The sequence below is a fragment of the Rhipicephalus microplus genome, chromosome X, assembly GCF_043290135.1.
Source record: "Rhipicephalus microplus isolate Deutch F79 chromosome X, USDA_Rmic, whole genome shotgun sequence".
In the NCBI taxonomy this organism is placed as follows: domain Eukaryota; kingdom Metazoa; phylum Arthropoda; class Arachnida; order Ixodida; family Ixodidae; genus Rhipicephalus; species Rhipicephalus microplus.
In genome coordinates, this window is record NC_134710.1 from 463,841,122 (window position 1) to 463,861,786 (window position 20,665).

Sequence of the window (20,665 nt, forward strand, 5' to 3'; positions counted from 1 at the left end):
ACAGCTTGTTTTTTGGCCTGGAATAAATCAAGATATCGAATCGATCTGCCATAAATGTGCACCATGCAGAAAATACGCATATAAACAGCCGACAGAGCCTCTTAAGATGCGCCCGGCGCCACCCCAGCCTTGGTACCGTGTAGGGGCGGACCTTTTCGAATATGGCGGTAGAACATACTTGTGTGTTTATGACGCGCTCTCCAACTTTCCCAAGGTGGAGTTGCTCAAAGACACATCTTCGAGAACTGTCATAGAAGCAGCAAGTGCCATCTTCGCCAGATATGGCATACCAGTTGAACTTTGTACCGATAATGGGCCGCAGTTCACAAGTCATGACTTCGCTGCATTTTCTCAGCTGTACGATTTCAAACACGTCACTTCAAGCCCGAGGTATCCACAATCAAATGGCCTCGCAGAAAAAGGAGTACAGGTCGTTAAGAGAATACTAAAGAAAACTACTGACGCGAAACAAGACTTTTGGCTTGGATTACTCGCTTACAGGACGACACCGATGGAGGGTGCGCCTTCACCTGCCGAGGTGTTACAAGGAAGGCGACTGCGAACGACGCTGCCGGATGTCCGTTCCGTTCCAGAATTTCCGGTCCGAAAGCATCGCCAGAGCAACGCCCGCAGGAGGACCCTAGCGCCGCTGGGAGCAGGCGACACCGTTCGAGTTAAAAGGGGGTCATGGTCGACCAAAGCACGAGTCCTCGAGCCATGCAATACTCCCAGGTCATACCATGTCGTCACAGAGGAAGGAAGGGTCCTCCGCCGCAACCGCCAGCACCTACTTCCGACCGGTGAAAGCTTTCGAAGGCGCACGTGTTCCAGCAGCAGTGAGGACTTCGCCGAACAAACTGCAAATTGCAGTAGTGGGCCCGCAGCTCTCCATGCACCCAATACGGCAGGCATCGCAACTTCGAGAAGTTCGACAAGACTGCGGCGGCCACCACAGCGGTTGACCTACGACAGAAACTTTGTGCAAGTGTCGTGGTGAGCTTCCCAGTGGCGTGCAATGAACGATGTTTCTTCTGTGCACTATTCAACCCTGTAACTCCCCGTTAGAAAAATATTTAACTGTTCTGTTTTTGTTTACTCATACGAAAGAGGATGTATCGGATGATATCGCTACTGCATGTACAACACGTGGCGATCAGTCAAGATATCTTTGGCTTGCCCTCGCCCGTTCCACCTGTATATAAAGCATGGCACAATAAACTTACCATTCTTCCCGTTACGCTCGGACTGTCAGGATGGCCCAACGACCACACACGATACAGCACCTACTGCACATATCCACACGCACTTCCTCGAACTTAGCACAAGTACACTTGCCCAGAATTTTTCACCGATGCTTCAAAGTCTCACACTTGTGTGTCTTATGCAGCTGTTGGCCCATTCTTTTTTAGCTCCGGTATCTTGCACTTTGAAACAAACATCTTCAGCGCAGGAGCTCATGCGATATCTGTGGCCATCCTGCATATTAAGGAACTTCAACACGCGGTAATACAGTCGAGCCAACATATAACGGCCCCACTTGAAGCTAACTTTCGCTTAAAACAAACAATATCCGTGTGACCGTGAAAGTATACATTGGTTCGATGGCACAAAATCTCACTTACAATGAGCGCCTCTGAGCGCCGCTGATCGGTTACAGCGAACGGAGTCGGCGCTCTGCCAACTTCCTGAGAAACCACTTTCGACCACCAATCACGATCAGGCATCGGCGAGGTGTCCATACATTCTTATTGTTAAATGTTGACCCTGCCTCCTCGCCCCTCTAGTTGCCGCTCTTCCCAACCCATGGAGGAAAGAAAGCTGTTACCATAATCCATTGCCCCGACCGCTTTTTGTTACCCACCCCTCCGTCCTTTGTCTCCCCACTACTCTGAGCACCCTGCATCGCCAGACCAGGTCCGTGTTTTCACACTGCCACTGATCTTTCGAAGACCGGTCGGCCATCTACCCTGTTTTTGATCGCTGGTACTGTCATTGGCGTTGCCGGCCTGGAGTGACTAGACCATTTGCCAACATCGTCGGCCACCGACTGTATCCGATAGTCTGCGTCTAGTGCATGCACGTACGCTACCCCACCGACTCTGATAATTTGTGATTCGTTTCGTGTTTTGGACTTGTTCTCGCTCACTTCACCCTCGGCTCGGCATGCCTTCCGTGCGCGTGCGGAAGGGCGATAACGGCTGTTAATTTGCGCAGAACGAATCATAAAATATTGAAGTTCGTGAGGCCACGCAAACTTGCCGGCGCAACAAAACGATTTTTTGACCACGGCCGCCGATTCTTTAAACACCGCCGCGCGCACTGATCCAGGCGGCCTCACTGCAGGAGCAGTACTGCTACGCTGGGTCGGGACACTCGCTCGTCCTCAGGACATGCCAAGCTCGTCCCGGCTGGCTTGGTACACCAGCTCGGTTCTTTCTAGTCTTCGAGGTCGATCGAACGGCGCTTGCCAGATGTCATGCTCCCCAGCGCGTCGACGTCTGCCAGCTCACGAGCACCACGCTCCTCTTCTTTTACTCTCACACTTGTCATCTTCGTCATCCCACTTTCGGTTTGCACTTTGAGTTTCGGTTTCTCTTTCATTTTCACTTTTACTACTTTCATTCTTACCACACCTCCTCACTCCGTCATCTTCAGTTTCATTCTTGCCTTTCAATCACACCCTATTACGAAATTTTCCCCAACTACGGGGAAACGGTGTGCCACGGATAACGTTAATGTGGACGCGACACAATGAAACACAATAATAACAAAAGTAAACACCGGGCAAACATAAAAATAGCATTGTAGTCTTTCTGTCACAACACTAAGGAGCATTTGTTTGGCACACAGTGACACGAAAGGTTTAATGGGCTCATCAAACGTGTGAACACGGTTGGCAGTGACATCTACAATATAACACACCTGCATACTGCGTATGCGTCGCCCCGCCGCGGTGGTCTAGTGGCTAAGGTACTCGGCTGCTGACCCGCAGGTCGCGGGTTCGATTCCTGGCTGCGGCGGCTGCATTTCCGATGGAGGCGGAAATGTTGTAGGCTCGTGTGCTCAGATTTGGGCGCACGTTAAAGAACCCTAGGTGGTCGAAATTTCCGGAGCCCTCCACTACGGCGTCTTTCATAATCATATGGTGGTTTTGGGACGTTAAACCCCACAAATCAATCAATCAATCAATTACTGCGTATGCGTCATAACCAGGTGCACATAGACAGATGGCTTTGGTAATAAAACACGTGTTGACACTAGGCACACAGACTGCAATATTCACAACATAGACGTATTGTTGTCATCTAATTCTTTTTGCACAGCGACTGGTCGTCGCTGTGCGAAATCAATGGGTCTCGTGGTCTCCTAGCCACAATCAAGGGGGTCCGCACCACGGGCGGAGATCGTGGTCTCTGTGCCACGTCCAAGTGGTTCCGGCACAACCGCTGGAAGTCGTGGTCATGGTGCTACGTACGAGCAGGTCCGTCGCCGCCCGAAGCTGAAGGCGTGGCCTCGGTGCCACGTCGGGCGTAACGCGGCCTGCATGTTGGGAAACTAGCAGTTCCCAACTGCTCGTGCATCGATACACGACGTCATCGTGCATACTGGTCCTACTCGGGATTCTACCAGTTCGTGCATCTTTCGTCAACCTCCTGGTACAGGGAGTGTCGTCCGACGAACAATTATTTCAGGACGCACCGATTGTCCTGCTCGTGTGGGCTAGGAGTGTAGGATCAGGATTTTTATGATATTTGTAGTGTTTGGCCAATCAGAGTGTTTGTGATTGTATTCAGTCGAATGTTTCGTGTCTGTGTGTCAATTGTCCATGTCTGAAAGCCCCGAATCACCACACGCATGCTTCTGGGTGCCATTCGAGATCACAGCAGAAAGCACTGTTGTGCTTTAACATTGCAAGAAAAGATAGTCACGAAATGCCTTTATGGAGTGTGCGGGCAGACCAGCGACAGCTTGCAGAAGATAGCGTCTTCAACTACTGAAGATGACTGAAGTGCAAGAAAGAAGCTGTTTCCAAACAGTGTACGCTTATGTCAATTGCGAAGAGCTGAAGGACCTAACTTTTTTTTTTTGCATTACCTCATTTTTCGCTCATCTTGAAAAAGTTTCTGTAAAATTTGCCTCGCATAATAAACACACCCCCAACTTTGCTCGGATTTTTCGTGGAAAAAAGAGCGCTCATTACGCGAGTATATACGGTAACAAAAAATGAACTGCTTATCGGCTTTTATCAAGCTGAAATGTACCTTGCCTGAAGTTTTCATTTGTACTTGAGAAGTATCAAGAATGTGTTATTTAGAAGACCAGTCTAACTTCCCTAAATCCTTTTTCTCTGTAGGTTTTGTGGAAGTGGAGACACCAACATTGTTTAAGAGAACTCCTGGAGTAAGTACTATTTTTATTGCGCTAGCAACTACTATATACTCCCAATAAATTGAACCTGAAGGGACCAAGAAAATATGATCCATTGAACAGGAGTTCTATTTACTGAGAGATGAACAGAGCTTTAGAACAGAGATGTGACACGAATCTTGTCAGAAGCACTTGTTCACTTTAAGCAGCAGTGTCAATTAAGAGGTGTTTTTACTGAGACTGCCGTATTTGTTTCATATAAAGTCCAAGTCTATAATATCCCACATCCCATGTGTCGCATGTTCTACCTGCGGCCTAGAAAGCACGTGAGCGGGTGTGACAAACTGGTCTGAAGCAGACACGAAACGAGCTGATCCATCTTCATTACACAGAGGTGGCATGCTATAACATCAGCTTGAGTGTGAGGCTTGACGTAAATTGCTAGTCAAGCAGTGCCCGGCCCGACTTGAAGGTGCACTCAATATTAACGTGAAGCAGGGCGGGGGGTGGGGGGGGAGTCGCTCAAGCAGGAACTGCTGTGAACTTTAATTATAAGGACAGAGGACACAATGGCTGGTGCACATGCTATCTTGGCAGGCACCAGCAGACGGCCCATATGCCCTTCTACATGCCGTCAAAGAGACTGCGAAAATCATGGCTCTCCGAGGAATGTCCATATCTTTTACGCTAGCATTTTGTAAGTCCTGATACATTGGATCGAAAAGAGTTGGATGCCAGCCCCACTTCGTGCAACATTATAATTTGTTGCTGTTGCATCCATTGCTTTTCCCTTGCGATGGGGTCTGAAAGGCCGATTTTAGAGATACAGTTGTCTGATTTCCTGGAGCCTCTAGGAACTGTGAAAACCATCCTGAAAATCGGGCAGTATGAAAAAAGTAATGCAAGCAAAAACACATGATTTAGTAGGTATTTTTTGCTGACGGAGAGGGTTGGGGAGGAGTACAGGATTCTTATGGCAATTCAGCAAATGATTCATTTAGGTGCTTTGAAAAGAGTCGTTTATATTTTAAAAAAAAATCCGATGTGGCTGGAGCTACCCACAATTTCACTTGCCCACAATGTTGTCTGCCTTAATTTCATCTAACGTCATGCTGTCTCTGTACACTGATGACAGTGTCAGTGCTCACGTGAGCTCCGAGCTCGTTGTTTGTGCAGGCGCTGCCTCTTTGATCTAGGTTAGATGTTCGAGTCGTCGGAATCCGTCGTAACTTGACGAATGATTTTGTCATCGATTAATTTCGCACACAGCTCTAGGTCATCAGCGTCGGCGAAGCACTCAAAGGTGATCCTAGCTGGAATTGAAACACCGGCAGTGTTCAGATTGTCGAAGGCAACGTCTTCGGGTGGAAGTTCGTTGCACACACTGTCCACACTGGGCGAGACAGCTGTCTCGGGATCCAATATGAAGTTCGCGTGGCGAAAACAGTTCCAGAGGGTCTGTTGTGTATCCGCCTTCCTGAGTCTGCGAGCACCGACGGCAGACCATAGATCAACAGCGTAACTTTTCCCACTGTCGGAGCATAGGCACAGTGCCATGTGCTGTGAATGAGCTCTGGCCACAGATTTGACTAAGCTATGGCTGGCAACAGATTGGCATGCGCTAGATTGTGGCATTTGGGGTTTCGAGCTTTCGAGCGTACGACAGCCATGCCACGGCGCAGTGGGTTAGAGGATACGAAAACAACCAAAATGGCGATGTCGATAGAGTTGTGATCAGCACCTGTGTCTTGGCACTGCTTGGACGCGTGGAAAAATTTTGACCTTGCAGAGCTTCCTGAGGTTTTCACAGTCAGCGACAGCACAGCGAATTCTTTAGGTCTGTCGGCTCACCTCAAGCCCTTTGGGCCTGCACGACCGATGGATTACCTGGAAAGGCGCTGTTTTGCTGTCTGCGCTGCCTAGAAAGACTGGTCTCTTTTGCGTTGCTGGAGTCATCATATGCACCTGACAATGAGCCGAGAGCTGGAGAATCATCTTCGATGACGTTTTTCGCAATCCAAGGGCCTTTAGAGTCTTCATTTCTTGCGCATCATGGCCTGCCTGGCAGAAATGCTTCCTTGATGAGTCAACCTTGAACCTTGCCAACCGGATGGGTCGACTCTGCAAATGGGGGTTCCAGGTCATCGCACTGTGCCAGTTTTGCCGTGCTGTCACCTAGAGTATTGCGTGTAATACCCGCTCCCTGTGCGATGAACTGTGAATGTCTTTCCCCTTTTTCTGGGTTCAGCAGGAGGGGTTTGTGACTTTGCCTCTTCGTGGGCGGAGTGGAAGACAACAATCCGATTGGAGTGTCTGGGACTCAATTATTTTCTCTTGCAGGGATATAAAATGCGAGCACAGAGATGCTCGAGTCTGCCTTTTCTTTTTGTCATTTAGTGTCACACTAGCTAATCATGTAAATACTGTAAATAAACATTCCACTTTTCAGCTCCGTCTTCTCAGTTCGTCTTTGCCTTGACCCTTGGATGGCTCCGGGTCCCGACGAAGTCCCCCAGTCATGACAATAGTGACTTTGAGCGTGCGGTTAGCGGTAAAAAGTCCGGAAAAGTGGATGGCGAAAGTTATAAATGTCTGGAATTTTGAACTTTCGGAATACTTGGGGTAGTTGATTATATACGTAAAGCATTTAACTTTAATTCATTTTGTTACAATACCACTCCCATAATATGTATCATAGAATTGTGTTGAACTTTTTCTCCAATTTTTGGTTTGTTGTTTTTAGAAATTGAATATTTCGTTAAAATTAGTTGCCAGCATGTTTCTGTATTTATATGTCAATTGTACACCATGTTCTTTGACAAGCCCTTATGTTTATGTAAGTTGTGTTGATTGCAATTTTTATCATCTATAATTAGTTTTGTACTATTTTCTTGTAATCTATGTTTCTTGTACAGATTTACCTTTTGTTGGTTTTTTCTATTGTTCTTTTTTTTCTATATGCCCTCCTTATTATTTTCTTGCATCTTTTTTTTACTTTGTAACTGCTTTTTGCCTTTGACATATGACTGATATTGACAAATGATATTGTCAATATCAATATCATATGATATTGACAAATGACTCATAGGAGGTCCCTCTGGCAGTTTTGTAACTCTGGGACCTCCTTCTGTACTAATGGTGAATAAAGAATTGAATTGAAAAAGCAACACATCTACAGAAGCTCCGCCCACGTAGCTTTGGCTGTGCTACCACAGAAAGTTATCGCGAGGTATAACTGGCGTTCGCCCAGCAGGGCTCGCCCTTCACTCTGCCAACTGAACTATTATGTAGGGTACGGCTGTGATTATGGAAGGCGAACACCTCCGCCTGAGTAGTTTCGCACGGCTGGCACTCTGGCACGATCATGAAAAAAGTTTCACAACATGGTTAACTAAGAAGGCGTTCATTGCGGTCAGTCGCTATTTTCGTCGTCTAACTGGGCCCGATTAGAGGATTGCATACGACGCATGCTCAGTGGTGAGGAACGCTTGCTTAACGGGGATATGCAAGAAGATAGCGTACAACACATGCGCACAGGCGACAGATGCTGACTCGATGGGAATATGCAAAATGATAGCGTATGACACGTGCGCACTGGCGACAGGTATGTTGTGTCGGGCAGAAGTGCAGTGTAACCCTGCGGCACGAGGGGTGGCGCTAGATTTTATGTTTGCTCACGGTGGGGGCAGTCGAAAATTCTGGCGGTGGGGCCCCTTCCCTGTACACTTTGCTAGCGCTACCTATGCACAACAGGGAAACAATATGGAGATTGAGATTCCGCAAGACTGATGGGAGACTGCTCACCCGCATTTATTGTGGGTGGTTTTATGAAGGGGTGAGGAGAATGATAGGTAGGTGAGACGCAAGTTGCATGTCCAGCATGGCGGAGGCCTAGCCCCACCGAGTTGCTGTTACCGGAAAATTACCTGGTGTGCTTACAAGACATCAGGTGTAACCGGAGTGAGAGCCAAGTAGCCGCTCATTTTCTTATATTGCTACATACGATTTTTATTGTGATAGCAGTTATATGGACACTCTCGACTGGATTTTGCCGCCAGCTTCAACGTGGACGTCAGCGTCGATGTCATGCACCCTATATGTATATGTATCAATATATATATATATATATATATATATATATATATATATATATATATATATATATATGAAAACGCAAGAAAGGAAAAATTTCAGAAAAAAGACTCTGGCGTGCGAAATCGAACGTGGGACCTCCACGTCGTGAATGCGAGACGTTAATTACTGAGCCATCGAGAGGTACCTCCTTCAACATTCAAACGGCATATCAGGAGGGGGGGGACTGGGACTATTGTGTTTTCAGCATTATCAGCAATTTGGCGCATTGAGCGCATTTCAGCTCTCATCTCTCACACATACTTTGGCCCGGGTAGAGAATAAGCGGGTGTACGCTCAATTGGGCCCCTTTATTTTGCAGTGGGGAGAATCGTATGTCTTGGTTAGCCTTTGAGTTTCATCGGAATGATTCTGTTGTAGTTACAGGGAGCATGAAGATCACTGCAATCGTTGTACAGCCTCCATTTGCGAAAAGGGCGCGCTTTTCAGACACAGCGAATTAACAATTTAGCCGCTTATTCGCGTTAATCTGTACCTGTGAGTATGCTTTGTGTCCTTTGTGCGTGAGAAATGAGGGGCAGGTTTCGATCTGCTTGCCATTCTGCGTGTCACCTTCCGATTTGTTGCTATCGCGTTTATTGCTTCGCCTTTGCGGCAAAACTGTGACTTTTGAAGCACCTCCTAGTTTTCACCAACTTCCGTTTTTCACAGCGTGAGGTCTTTCCTGTAGGACAGCAACTTGGTCCAGATGTGTTCATTGGCGATCTCATGAATTATTTGGCCCGGTATTCTGTCGTAAGTGGGTCCAAACTTACACGAGAGGGTTTTCTTGTTGAGCACTGTGACAAGTTCAGGGAAGGTTTTGCTTCGCCCCGCCACGGTGGTCTAGTGGCTAAGGTACAAACTTACACGAGAGGGTTTTCTTGTTGAGCACTGTGACAACTTCAGGGAAGGTTTTGCTTCGCCCCGCCACGGTGGTCTAGTGGCTAAAGTACTCGGCTGCTGACCCGCAGGTCGCGGGATCGAATCCCGGCTGTGGTGGCTGCATTTCCGATGGAGGCGGAAATGTTGTAGGCCCGTGTACTCAGATTTGGGTGCACGTTAAAGAACCCCAGGTGGTCAAAATTTCCGGAGCCCTCCACTACGGCGTCTCTCATAATCAAATAGTGGTTTTGGGACGTTAAACGCCACAAATCAATCAATCAATCAGGGAAGGTTTTGCCAGGCAGTTGTTTCACGAGTTGTTTTGCAAAACCAGGCAGTTGTTTCAAACTTTTCACGAGTTGCGTCGGTGAAAAGTTTGTCTAGGAATTGGAGCAACCTGTTGCACTCCATCGCCACCGCCATGTCTGTCAATATAGTGCCCGACCCCAATGCTGCTGACGTGCTGGCCATGTGCAGAGCATTTTGGACACTTTGTGCTTTGAGCTGTTTTTGCTCTGCAAAATATTTGTGCTGTCTCTCAATGCCGAGTGGACACTGAGGAGCGCTACTGCGTACCTTTCGACCTCCCAGCTGCTTCCGTCGACCACATTCAGCTGTACTTGGAAAACTTGTCTTCATAAATGCCATGGAATGGAGGCATGCCTGGCACTTCGAGGAATGAAGGGAGATTCGCAAAGGGGGCTGCTGTGTGTGCGGGAGGTATGCAATAGCCTCGAGCAAGAAGGTTTATGTTGCACAGGCAGCTGGAACGAGAACAAAGAAAGTCAGGCTGATGCCATGTTAGCATGCAGGAAAGTCACTGACATAGCAGCAGAAAGTGGGACCCGTAGCGTGAATTTTCACTCATGTCGTGCTCTTCCTGGCGTCTTCTGCCGAGGGTAGCGGTTTATTGTTATCGCCATGTGTTGTGTCGGGGCAGGAGTGCAGCGTAATCCCTCGGCAGGCCAGCGGAGAGGCTGAGCAATGGGAGGGTGCCTAGAAAGACGACCCGGAGACTGAGCTGCGGTTAGACTGATGGGCGGCTGATCTTCTGTGTTTATTGCAGCAGGCTTTATGCAGGGGGAAAAAGGATGATTGGTAAGTGAAACACAAGTCGCATGACCGGTATGGCAGAGGGTTCGCTCTATCTAGTGACGGGTACCAGAAACTTTACTGGTGTGGCTACATGATCCCAGGTTTCGCAGACACAACAAAATGCTGACGCAAAGCTTTGTATGAACGTTTTTCACCACTGCATATGCGTCGTACACTATATTCTGGCATACCCCCGTTAAGTGAAAATGAAAGCATATGCACGCAACTAACACTAGCTTTGTGTATCTCATTCTTAAACAGCCTGTTTCTGTGGCTTAAAGACGTGATGTGTGCTTGATAGTATCTTTATGATGTGAAGCGAGGTGTAACAAAACTTGAAACTAGGCATGATGTTGCATAGCTAATGGGAAACTTGGAAAGCAAAAGCAAGATGCTCACAAGAATGAGAGATGGGACGAGCGCCCGTTCTGTCTCTCTTGTTCTTGTGAGTGTCTTTTCGCTCCAAAAAATTTATTGGTTTTTATGGTATCGCACAGTGTAGGTGGCCTGCAACTGTCGGTGTCTGTGCAGGGTGCTCAGGAGTACGTCGTGCCCACTAGATTCCCAGGACAGTTCTACGCGCTCGTTCAAAGCCCACAGCAGGTATACTGGTGCATGCAATAAGCCCAAGGGCATATAACTTTGCACTGTGTTGTTATCATGTGTGTTGCCTCATTGTTGTTTTTCTCTTAGTGTTTTTTTTTTTTTTTTTTGTCTATGAACTTGTAACAAGTAGGACTGGGGTCGTATTTGCCGCACTTCTCTGGCACAGTTTGCAATCACTAGGTCAGTGCACTGGGTAGGAAAACTGGCATCTTTAAAAAAAAAAAAAAAAGCCAGGCCTGCGAGGAAGATGCAGCACAGTCACTGCGAAAGGTAGAAGAGCGGCTTTTCATAGCCTTTTCTAAACACTTATTGGGTAACTGCTGAAGGCACACTTGCTGTTACCCACTGTGGCTATAATAATAATAATAATTTCTTGGTTGTAGACCAGCATTCGCTATGCTATTTTTCATCATTCTTCTGAGAAGCATTGTATTCGCTAAACATTTGCAAGGAATTTTGTGCCGATTGTTCATGCAGTGGCTGAAGACGATAAGGAATTATGCCTGAAGTATAGGCTTGTGCGAATAGTGAATTTTAGGTTCGAAGCGAATTCGAAGCGCATAGTAATTAGTTCTTGATAGTAGTAGTTGATCTTGATAGTAAGTAGTATCTAAGTAGTTCTTGATAGTGGTAAGCACGTAGATTAGGCCTAGCAAGCCACTTTCATGTTTGCTTTTTGTGTGCAGACATTTTCAAAAAAGTTCCGCTTTGGTTTGACTGTTCTCATTTATGCTTTGTCCTTCTATAGATCGATCACTAAAAGACTTAAAACAATGTGACCGAGCGTGCTGCATGAGTTATATTCGGATTAGCATGTTTCATGAGGTCAGCACGCTGACTGTGAACCATTTGCTGGAAATACGTGCCAAGCCTAATTGTAAAGCCTTAATTGTTCCGTGGCACAGGTGTTGTTCCTTTCAGATGTATATGTATATATGTATATATATATATATATATATATATATATATATATATATATATATATATATATATACACACACAATTTATTTGGTAAATAGAAGAGCAAAAATCATTCATATAATTTTCATGCTTTTAACTAGGTCTAAGTGTAGAAACTGTGTTGTGATTGAGCACTTTTCACTCCATGTAGCTCTGAGAATGTGCTGACCCTTGTCGCCACTGCAGTTCAAGCAGCTGCTGATGGTGGGCAGCCTGGACCGGTACTTTCAGGTGGCTCGCTGTTACCGGGATGAGGGAGCACGCCCTGACAGGCAGCCCGAGTTCACGCAGGTCAGAGCTGCTTTTTCTTATGGGCTTTTTGGTAGGGCAGTGTGGACATCAAACTTTGAACCTTGGAATGTATTGCAAGAAAAGTGCATATAATAAAATGTTTTCAAATGCAAATAGTACTTCTACAGTCAAACCTCATCATAGTGATCTCTGTTCTCCATCAGAAGTCTATAGAAGTCAATGCATAAATTTTTTCGCCACAACGAACACTTCTTTTTCAGCCGTTCTGCTTCAACGAAATTTTATGATGCTATTAAAGGTTGAAATATTTAATGCCATGGAGTGAACACACTCTTGAACATTTCAATGGATTATTTCAATGGATTTTTATAGCATAGAAATACCTCTGCAAAGTCTATATCACGTGTCGGAACCACCAGAGACCGCCGCTTTTTACTCAGCATGGGGCCACAATAGCTTGATAGGGATAGCAATGAGACTACCCTGCTTTTTCCACTGGCTTTCTTTTTTGCCGTAGACGATCTGAAGCTGAATCTAAGTTGGCTCAGTTGTCCACGCTGCGGCTGAGTGCAATCGTGAAACGATGTCTTTTCCACTGTCACTGCAATTCTTTCGTCGCTTGGCCAATGTGATCACTGGTCAGAGCGGCGGTTTGCCGACGTTATCAACAAAATCAGCCAGCCACCACTAGTAGAAGATAAGAATAGCATAGACTAAGGCATAATTCACCACCCCACAATACCACGCCTGCATCTCGGCATTGTTGGGTACCTCTTGACAGCGGATAGCTGCTATTGTTGGCGTGTTAGTGCAACTAGTATTTGGTTTGGTCATAGAAGACTGTTTCAGAGTGCTCTTCAGAATGACATAGCTATGCATGTGTGAAAATCTCGTCATGGCACTGCTGTAAAAGAAAAGGAAGCAGCTGGCACTTTTGGAATTTCATTAATTAATTAATTTATTTAGCAATACTGCTGATCTCGCAAGAAGACCATCGCAGCAAGGATTTACATATGTACAAGTTACAAGGAGACGAAAAAAAACCGAAACAAAAAAACAAAAAAAGCAGCAATAAAGTTTATGAAACTGTTCAGCATTGACATTTGCTTCTGCCGTATCTAAGAACACATTCAAAGATGAGGCGTTAGTAACTGAAGCACTCTGTTGATTTGATTCTATTATGGAATGTGAGAATAAGAATATTTAAAGCAATTTGAATTGTAAGTGTGTTCATTAAGTGTTTATGAATGCTTGTAACGTGTTAAGCTAAAGCGACTGAAAGAGATTAGTTTTGACATGTAGATGGTTATGTCAACATGAATTAATTCAAACAAAACGTCTTACTCATTTTGCCCTACTTTGTAGTGTTAATAAACCAGATTTATTTCAGTAACTCAGTAGGACAATTGGCTAGGCTGTATTTATTATAAGGGTCATTCCACGTCAACTGTCTCGACCAGGACGCTCGCCAAAAATCAATTTTAGTCGCATAGTTAGAGAAAGTTACACACATATAGACATTGGTTTTAAAGTATTTTCTCTGAGATATTTTAAGCGGCAGAAATTTTTTGCACCTTTGACCATAATTTGAAATTGATGAAATTGGTGGAAAACGAGGTATGAAACAAATTATCTTTAAATTAGTCGTTTCACGTATTCTTTCAATATTTGCTTTGTTGCATTTTTAAAGCAATGTGCTTTTATTATGAAACTGTTGCTCATGATAGCTTGAAAATTTTCACTCTTTAGAGTATAGACAAAAGTGACTACATTATAGTGTTTTTGAGAGTTTTTCTACGAACTACGACCATAGATGGAATGCACAAGTTACTTTTGATAAACTCTTCATAAAACATACTATCTAGAAATGTTTTTCTCTTGCCGTGTGTGTGGTGCAGAGGCTCTAAAATAATATCCTGAACTTGGCGAGACCGTCGCTTTGGTCTAAGTTGAGATGTCTGTAGCACCTTGCAGTATGAAAAGTTGCCGCCGTCGGCCTTCTTCCAAATGAAATGAAGCTGGCCCTCGTTGGTCAATGATTTTCTTCAGTACTGATAAGTTGGAGGATATTTTTTTTATGAACAGACGACTTTCCTACGTAGACATAGTCGCCGATGGCAAAGTGTCTGGTTCGGGCTCCACGATGGAAGTAAAATTTGAAAGAAGCTTTTTTTCTTGTTTGAAACGCTGACACTGCCGTTTCATCGCATGGGCTGGATTTTCGTGAAATGAAGAATTCTGTTATCCAACAACACTTAAATGAGTACGTGGCAGTCGTCCATGTCGCAGCACGGTGGGTGTAACTCCCGTGGCGGCCTGAGGTATGCAGTGGTAGATGCCCAAATAGTTTTTCACGATGACACAGATATCACATTGCTCGTATACTGCGATCTGGACCAGAGTTCAGGAAATGTAACCAGCCAAAAAATAAGCAAACACAGGAAAACAGAAAACCCATATGTGGTACCCTGATTTTAAGAGGCACCTCATAAGAGGCACCTCAAGATGGGATAGGAATATAGAAGATAGGATATAGATTGCTTCCTGGTGAATGTCCCTTATAAAGGGGTGCAACTGTATAATACAAAAAGTTATATTGCAGAGTCGAGTGAAATCGAATCTCACACCAGCAGCCGTGCCTCGCCCCGCTGCGGTGGTCTGATTTCTGAGGTACTTGGCTGCTGCCCTGCAAGTTGCGGGATCGAATCTAGGCTGCAGCAGCTGCATTTTTGATGGAGGCAAAAATGCTGTTTGCCCATGTGCTCAGATTTGGGTGCACGTTGAAAAACACCAGGTGGTCTAAATTTCTGGAGCCCTCCACCACGGCATGTCTCATAATTTTATGGTGGTTTTGGGACGTTAAACCCTACATATCAATCAAGGAACTGTTCCTCGGCCAGCTATTCATTTTATTCTGCATGAGGATTGCACGCAGGGTTTTAGGCTTGGTCAGTAACCCTCAATCTATGAACAGTAATTACATTTACTGGCTTAACGAATGCACTTTTTTTTCTCGAAAAATCGGAACAAAGTTGGGGATGCGTTTATTACGCAGGGCAAATTTTATGAAAACTTTTTAGGTATGAGCAAAAAATGTGGTAATGCGAAAAAAAGTTAGCTAGCTTAGCCTTTAGCAATTGACATATGTGTACACTATTTGGAAACAGCTTCTTTGTGGCACTGCACTCATCTTCGGTGGTTGAGCGCGCTATATTGTCTGTAAGCTGTGCCCGCACTGCATGTGCATGTCTGAAAAGCGCTTCGCGGCTATCTTTTCTCATCATCGTTTAACCGGAACAGCAATATCTTCTGTGATCTCGAGGAGAGCCTTGAAGCGTGTGCTATAACACACTTTGCCAAGACACCTCGCATGACACCGAAGCATCAAAACAAACCGTCGATAACAAGATGAATGGCAAAATGCGGCTGCCGCCTTGCTGTTCACATGAAAAGTTACTTTAGAAAAGGTACCCTATACGTTCCTTGAAATATGCCTGGATAACAAGCACGAAGAGAAAATTGCAAATGAAGCAAGAATCGGAGGTGCTACTATGTTGCAGAAGTAGGTAGTCACAATTTTTTCTGGGTGACAAGTGCTTTTTTTTTTTTCTGGCTTTCCAGAAGCTTGCGACGTGATGGTGACGAATTGACCTTTGCAATAGATATGGCGACAGCAAATGCTGTCGTCGTCGCTTGAAAATTGCGTGCATGTGGTTGGGCCTCAAAGTTTCGCATTTGCAGGAAGCGACCTTCACCGTTGGTTGACACAGGCAGTTTCGTGAACTTCGCTGCTGGGTGCTTGTAAGCTGCAATATCTCTACACTCGCACAGTTCATGAACCCCGCGGTGGCGCATAGATAATTTAAAAAGACAGGGGACCTGCCGCCCACAGATAGAAAGAATAACAATACAGTGTGCGGCAGCGGGCGAAGGAGGGGGGGGTCGACATAAAAATGAAAAATAGAAGATGTTCAATAGGCAAGAAGGCGCCAAGTGTTGGTTAGTGGGACTGCCGCAGATGAATATAAGGGGTGCATTTATTACGCGTGGAAAAAAATCTAAAGTTCGACAACTGAAGTTGGTGTTGCGTCTATTACGTGAGTAAATATAGTAACCAATCAGACTTCAAATAATCAGAATTCAAATAATAAAGGTTGAGTGCAAGTCAACTTGTATGCAGTAAAACCTCAATAATTCGAACTCTGTTTTCAGGCTCCCGTATTTTGATATGCAACTTTGTTGGCGGCGGCCGACACCAATCCGGTTTATTCGAAAACTCCGAGTGTCGCGTGCCAGTTCCAGAGCATGATTACGCCCTCAATCCGTGGGAACGACGGCCCTTAATAGCCACAAGGCATTGCAATGTAGCGATACTAATGAGTGGCAGCTGAAGAACCACAGCCTCGCTACTTCCAGCGCAAAAAAAAAAAACAAAAAAAAAAACTGTCGAGTGATCAACCAAAACGTGCGCCTGTGGAAAACGAGACATGCTTCACTGCCACACAAATATGACATGCGGGCAGCATATCGCATGTTTCTCGCAACATCAGCAGGTCATGATTTACTCATTCTTTCAGGGATATTGAAGAAATTAACAGAGGGAACGGGGAAAGTTTGGTGGAATTGGCAATGTATGCGAACTTCCAATTGCCGGTTGCTCCAGCAATTCACGCCCCCGCATTGCTGGCGGAGTTCTTGCCAGCAACACTTACTTCGAAAACTAAGTTCAAAAGTTTCAAAGATAAGTTTTTTCCTGCTAAAACACGTCGCGAGCTTCATCATTCTGACCATTAATAAATTCCTCATTGCACCAGAGAGAATGTGCGAATTGTCGCATCATGATGTGCTGATGCAGTGAGGAGCAGGTGACATACAGTGCAGTCCACTTATAACGATATCGAGAAAACCTAAAAATATGATCGTTATAACCGGTGATCGTTATATCTGGACTGCCGCCAAAAAATCGTCGCCGGACGTACCTTTTGTAGCTCCAGGCTTCATTTCGCTATTTTCACCAATTAATAAATATTGTAGATAGTAGGATGTCAAAAACAAGACTTTATTTCTTACTCCGAAGAACGCATCGCGGGTTCGCTGAGGAAGAAAGACTGACCGACGGCGGGGTGGGAGCAGTGGGAGGAAGAAAGCACAGCCAGAGGTACACAGCCGGAATGCCAACGAGGCCCCGCCCCGATGCCGCCGCGCCGCTTTGCTTTTTGCTTTTTTATTTTCTCTCTCTTTCCCGCTTTCGTTCGGCAAGCTACGAGTAGCTTGCCGGCTTGCCGTTGTAGAAGGCGGAGAGCCGCGGAGCGCGGCGCTTTGCTTTTTGCATTTTTTTTTAATTCTCTCAGCCTCTCCGCGGTCGACGCGCGGCCAGGCGCAAAACGTGACACAGCTGGCGCCATCTGTAGCGCGTCGCGCCAACTCGCGATGCTCGCCTCGGCTTTTTCAACGGCCGGGACGCGCTGCCGGCGCTGTGCTGCAGTGGCGGCAGATACGTACTCGCCTACGCTAACTTTTCGTCTTGTCTCGGCATAGTTCGTTTCAGAGGAACTTATCAATCTAAATGTTACGATTATTCTGAATGAAACATGCCGTCCACGGCAAACTTTTCATCGTTGTATCCGATATGCGGTGAATAACATATCGTTATATATGGTTTTTTTCCCCATAGCCCCAATGCATAAAATGAGACTGTTAAGTCGACCCATCGTTATAACCGATATATCGTTATATGTGGTATCGTTATAAGTGGACTGCAGTGTACTGCCCATGTGTCACTACTGCGCTGCAGTGATGGTGTCTTGTTTTCAGTAGGCGCACTGTTCAGTTTATCACGACATGTTTTTGTTTTTTTTTCTCTCGGGGTAGTAGCAAGGCCCATTGTTTCCCCGTGTTTGTTACAAAATTAAGACCAGATATTGCTAGAAAACACAACCCTTAGAGCCGCAAACTAGCCGGCACAGCAAATGAGGAGCCTTGGTTACTTTGAATAGTTTCAAGTTCCTCGCATCCCACTTTTTGTATGTTCTGTTAATTTGACAACTCGCTTAATTTGAAGATTTCTCGCAGCCCCAGTGACCTAAAATAACTAGATTTTAGGTTTCTTTTGGCTAGGTTGGTTAAGTTCTGTGGGGATGGTGTGCCCTAGTTGTTTTTATCAAGGACGAGGTAGTGCAATAACCGATTTGTATTTATTCACTCGATTTGATGAAACAAATGTGGTGTCGACAACACTCAACACCTGAAAAAAAAAAAATGCTGTTTTCTCCACGTCTCCCATCATCAACTTCTGTGAAAGCACTTGTCTGTGTTTTTTTACTTCGTCCTCGTCTCATGTGCGCTGTTCAACCAAGAAGATTTGGCGTACAAGGGCATGTTCTCTTTGAGTCTGCAGTTGGTAATCCATGTTTTAGATATCAGTTTATGAAGACATGAAATTTTGGATGATGAAAATGTTTGTCTGACTTTTTTCAGACTTTTCGGTCTGAAAGCCCCTACTTACTGCGCTGTTTCAACCAGCGCTTTTGTGAGTCATTGTGTTGACATTCGTAGCGGAGCCCTAAAGACAGCTTTGTCCCAATGAGAGTTTGATGCCTTGAAGCATATTGAAAATACGAAGAGGCCACTCTAATGGCGCGGTGCATGTCCATGTAGAAATCGCCATTTTCTTGAGTCAGTAGGTGGTATTTACCTCCGAGCAACTCTGTGCTCTCACAGCCTATGCTTCGGTTATCCGCACAGCACGCAAGCAATGCGGCAAGGGCACTCCTTCCGACCGCCATAGATAGCGTCATGTACACATGCGTGTGCCCCTGCGTCATACTAAAGTTGAGCCCTTTTTTGCACCCATCATCCGCTATTATGTTTGACTGTGCCGTATTTGTGTGCAGCCATCGCACAAAATGGCAGGGTGACGAGCTTGAAAACTCAAAACTGGTTAAATTTTATTTTTTGCCGTACGTTATTCACAGCCATATACTGCAGGTTGCGGCGAAGCGTCATGGCGAGTGATTCAGCCGTCTTCGCCAGGCTAATGAAGGCTGTGGGGTGACTGCTTGAGTAAGAGTGGCTCACCTGTGAATGATAACTCGGATGAGTTCGGATTCTGACAGATTTGAGTAATTGAGATGCGAACGAAATGCAAAAATAAAGAAATTGCAGTAACACAGTAAATGCAGTCAGTTTTGATTCTCTGGCAGATACGCCTGAGAAAAGCACAACACAGTGGAGTACTACTCAACGTTGGACTATTCATATTATTACATGCGCAGTACACTGTGAACCTAAATGAGAGGAACACGCTTTTGTTTTTGTCGCTAAAGTGACCTGGTTCAGTACACTTGTGTCAAAACACAGGTGGCTTGTAACCTTGGTCTAAGGAATAATTTAATGCTCCTGATACTTTTCATTCGATTGCTCAAAGCTGTGGGTGAGCCAACCACAATGAAATTTCACTCTCGTGTGCACTTTACCACGATCTAATCTGCCCCATGCAATGGTGTTTTCACTTGCAAGTTCGTAAGCGCTGTTAAGCCCGCTGCTTCAACTAGATTCTTAAAACATCGCAATAGTATCAAATTCATGGGTAAACTCGACTTTAGCACTTAAAGATAAAATGTAACTTCGGATTATGTTGACTTTATGCCCACAGCGACACAGTCATCATCACTTTTCAGCGAAGATTCGTAGACAAACCCACTAGTCAAGCATCCAACAATTTCTTGGCTTTGAGTTGTTCCTGCGTCTCAAAGCTTGTCGTACATGCACCAAACAGTCTTTTATGTCTCAGAATTCCACTTTCAAAACAAGTCTGGTGTCAAATGCGGCCTCCTCACACGTCAGAATGAGTGGGTCAATTCCCACTGCAGAGAACCACATTGTTCGTTTATGGCTGTTTAGCATCGTCGTCCAATTACTAGGCGTACACGCATCACCCATGGCTGCAGCAGCTTCACAAATGGTAAATCCCGTACCTTCTGAATGCAAATAAAAATAAACAGCAACGTGCCCACAGAAACTTGTGTTGCACGTGTTAGAACCGCCGCACTCAACTGCCGGTATGCCGCCGCCGGCCGCTATAGAGGAGACCCACGCCGAGGGAGGCGCTGCGGAGCGTGGCGCTGTCAGTCAATGTGGGGAGAAAACTGGTTACTCGAGTGTTTGCCTCTCCGCTGTCCCATTTAACCTGCTTGAAAACGCATTGCTTTGCTCGCACGCTGCACACGTTCTGCACATGTTTTTGAGAGTCTCGCATCGCGCGTGGTTATGATGTATGCGCTCTGTCCGCATTTGATAGGATGCCGCAATTGAGGATTTTTTTTTCGCGGCAGCAATTTGGTAAAAGGGCAGCGAAGCAAGTTGTAGC

At 45.6% G+C, this 20,665-nt stretch overlaps 1 protein-coding gene across 8 annotated transcripts in view; it reads left to right on the top strand.

Moving 5' to 3' along the window:
- The window catches only part of AspRS-m (aspartyl-tRNA synthetase, mitochondrial), a 382,875-nt gene that overhangs the window by 114,786 nt on the left and 247,424 nt on the right, over positions 1 to 20,665 (top strand). For 7 of the 8 annotated variants that reach the window (XM_075880712.1, XM_075880715.1, XM_075880709.1 and 4 more), the window contains exons 8-10: positions 4,355 to 4,401; positions 11,011 to 11,082; positions 12,232 to 12,336. In XM_075880712.1, coding sequence (XP_075736827.1) covers positions 4,355 to 4,401; positions 11,011 to 11,082; positions 12,232 to 12,336 — 224 coding nt within the window. Of the gene's footprint in view, positions 1 to 4,354; positions 4,402 to 11,010; positions 11,083 to 12,196; positions 12,337 to 20,665 lie in introns of those variants that run through there. The other variant, XM_075880714.1, reaches the window with a different exon arrangement.